General features: G+C 59.7%; 1 protein-coding gene across 1 annotated transcript in view; it reads right to left on the minus strand.

Moving 5' to 3' along the window:
• TPST2 (tyrosylprotein sulfotransferase 2) overlaps nt 1–2829 on the minus strand; it is a 10018-nt gene that overhangs the window by 6541 nt on the left and 648 nt on the right. Inside the window, exons 3-4 of the mRNA XM_006762120.2 lie at nt 2538–2828; nt 717–915 (exon numbers count right to left, since the gene is read on the minus strand). Of these exons, the coding sequence (XP_006762183.2) occupies nt 717–915; nt 2538–2828 (490 nt within the window). The remainder of the gene's footprint in view (nt 1–716; nt 916–2537; nt 2829) is intronic.

Consider the following 2829-nt stretch of genomic DNA (forward strand, 5'->3'; position numbering starts at 1 on the left):
CAAACACATATGTATTTGTTCCCATTTTGTTTTTTTACTTCAAAATAAGATATGTGCAGTGTGCATAGGAATTTGTTCATAGGTTTTTTTTAAACGATAGTAAGGCCCTCCGACGGCCTGAGGGACAGTGAACTGGCCCCGTTTAAAAGTTTGAGGACCAGCTCTACAGTGGGAGGCAGTTGGCTTTGAGCTTCCCTGTGGCCCAAGCAAAAATGGAAATCAAGCAGTCACATGACCCACCACGGCCACGGCTCAGGAGTCACGATGCTTGTATTATTATTTCCTCAGACAGCTGGGGCTCGCCCCCCGCCACCGTCCACGAGCACGCCTCCACGTGTGCACGCCTCCACGTGTGCACGCTTCCATGTATGCACCCCCCGCGTGTGCACGCTTCCACGTGTGCACGCCTCCACGCGTGCACGCTTCCATGTGTGCATGCCTCCACGTGTGCACGCCTCCACGTGTACACACTTCCACATGTGCACGCCTCTGATTGTGCGCGCCTCGGCATGTGCACGCTTCCGCGTGTGCACGCCTCCATGTGTGCATGCCTCCACGTGTGCGCGCCTCTGCGTGTGCGCGCCTCCGTGTGTGCACGTCGATTGTGCGCGCCTCCATGTGTGCACGCCTCCGCGTGTGCACGCTTCCACGTGTGCGCGCTTCCACGTGTGCACGCCTCCATGTGTGCATGCCTCCACGTGTGCACGCCCACTCACCCGGTGCGTGTTGTTGATGACGATGGGGTCCGGGTTGCCGTAGTTGGGAGGGTTTGCGTAGGGGTCGTAGCCGAGCCGAGCCAGCATGGGGGCGATCTGGGCCATGTCCCTCACCACGTCCCCGGGAATGTGCCCGGTCCACTTGGACAGGGCTTCCAGGTTCACGGGCTTGATGACCTGGTCGGTGGATCGCTCGATCCTGTGGAGAGAGGACAGGCTGCAGGGCCGGGCAGACCTGGGCGCCACCTGGGGGCCCCCTGCTCAGTCACTCGGGGGCAGTGGGGAGACTGAAGGGACCTGGGCCCCATCGACTGTGAGTCCGCGGACGGGTCCCGGGCTGGCCACGCCCCTTTGTGCGCTGGGGTACAGCACGTGATGGGAGGAAGGAAGGACCAGGCAGAGAACACTGTGCGGGCCTCACTTCTGCTTCCTTGATGCCTCTGACTTAACTTTTGTTTCTGCGGCTGAGACGGACAGTCTGTTCTCAGGAAAGAATTACCAAACACGAGCGGTGAGGCTGAGTCCCTGTGGCCGCCACTCCCAGGCCCTCGGCGCCCTGCAGGGACCCCGTCCTCCTGACCCCTTTCCTGAGCCTAAAATAACGGAGTAGCTAAGAGCTGACTCAGGAGCCAGACTGTCTGGGTTCAAATGCCAGCTGTACCAACACCAGCTGTGCGGCCTGGGGGGGTTACTGCCCCTCTCGGAGCCCGTTTCCTCAGCTGTAAACGCGAATGCTGACAGCACCCACCTCCTGGGCTGCTCTGAGGGGTCAGTGAGTGAAGACAAGTAAATGAGTTAATACGGAGTGACGGCTCGCTCTCCTCCTCCACTGCTCGGTGCTCTGGGGCTCAGGAGGGGGCGGCCTCCCGCAGGAGGAAGGCAGAAGCAGGGGCAAGAGGAGGGCCCTGACATGGGGGGCTCGAGAGCACACCCTCTGGAGGCCAAGAGGCCCGGCTCCAATCCCGGAGCCACACTCTGCTTCCGAGATCCAGTTTCCTCATCTGTAAAAGGAGGGGAGCGCAGTTCCGATGCCTTCAGGTCGCTATGGCGATTAAAGGGATAATGTTTGTTGGGGGCTTGACTCAGTGCTTGCAGAGAGCGGGCAGCTACTAAATGGTAGTGATGGTGAGAGGACGAGTATCCAGTAAAAGCACATCAGCACGAACAAGGAGAACAGGAAGAGTAGCTCCTGGCCGGCGGCGTGGCTCAGTGGTTGAGCGTCGACCTATGAACCAGGAGGACATGGTTCGATTCCCGGTCAGGGCACATGCCTGGGTTGTGGGCTTGATCCCAGTGTGGGACGTGCAGGAGGCAGCCGATCCATGATCCTCTCTCATCACTGATGTTTCTCTCTATCTCCCTTCCTCTCAGAAGTCAATAAAAATATATTTTAAAAAATAACAGAGTAGCCCCTAACACGTTTACCCTATCTGACACTCACAGGTACTATCTATAAGGCAGACAGATCATAGTCCCATGTGACAGATGAGGAAATGGTAGCACAGACAGGCTGAGTCACTTGCTCAAGGCCACACAGCTAGAAAGTGGTGGAGCTGGGACTCAAACCCAGGAGGCCTGGTTCCAGAACCGGCGTTCGTCACCTTCACCCACTGTGGCCTGGCTGTCAGGCATGTTCGAAGGTCGCCGATTCTGTCAGGAAACAGGAGAGAGACTGCCCCCCTTTCTCGGATAACGCAGCTGCGCCTCAGAGAGGCACGGTGACTTGCCCGAGGCCACGCAGCTCAGGACACGCAGCCCATCTTTCCTCCACGTGCCTCCGACCCCAGGGCCGGCCCGGGGCGGGCTGTCGGGGCCACTCACTTGGACAGGGAGACGCCGCCGGGCTTGCCGATGAGGTCCTCGTGGTGCAGGACGGAGTCGCTCCAGGCGATGCCCAGGAAGTCCAGGATGAGCTGGAGGGAGCGCCGGGGGTGCAGCACCAGCTGCTCGTAGTACACGGGCAGGCACTTGTCGCGGCCCACCTCCAGGCACTGCGCGTACATCACCTCGATGGCCTTGTTCCACTTGGTGAGGCAGTCGCGGTAGCTGCTGAGGTCGAAGCCGGCGATGGTGACCTTGCGCGTGATCATGGAGTGCACGGAGGCGCGGCCGT

This window comes from Myotis davidii, unplaced genomic scaffold, assembly GCF_000327345.1.
Source record: "Myotis davidii unplaced genomic scaffold, ASM32734v1 scaffold478, whole genome shotgun sequence".
Lineage (NCBI taxonomy): Eukaryota > Metazoa > Chordata > Mammalia > Chiroptera > Vespertilionidae > Myotis > Myotis davidii.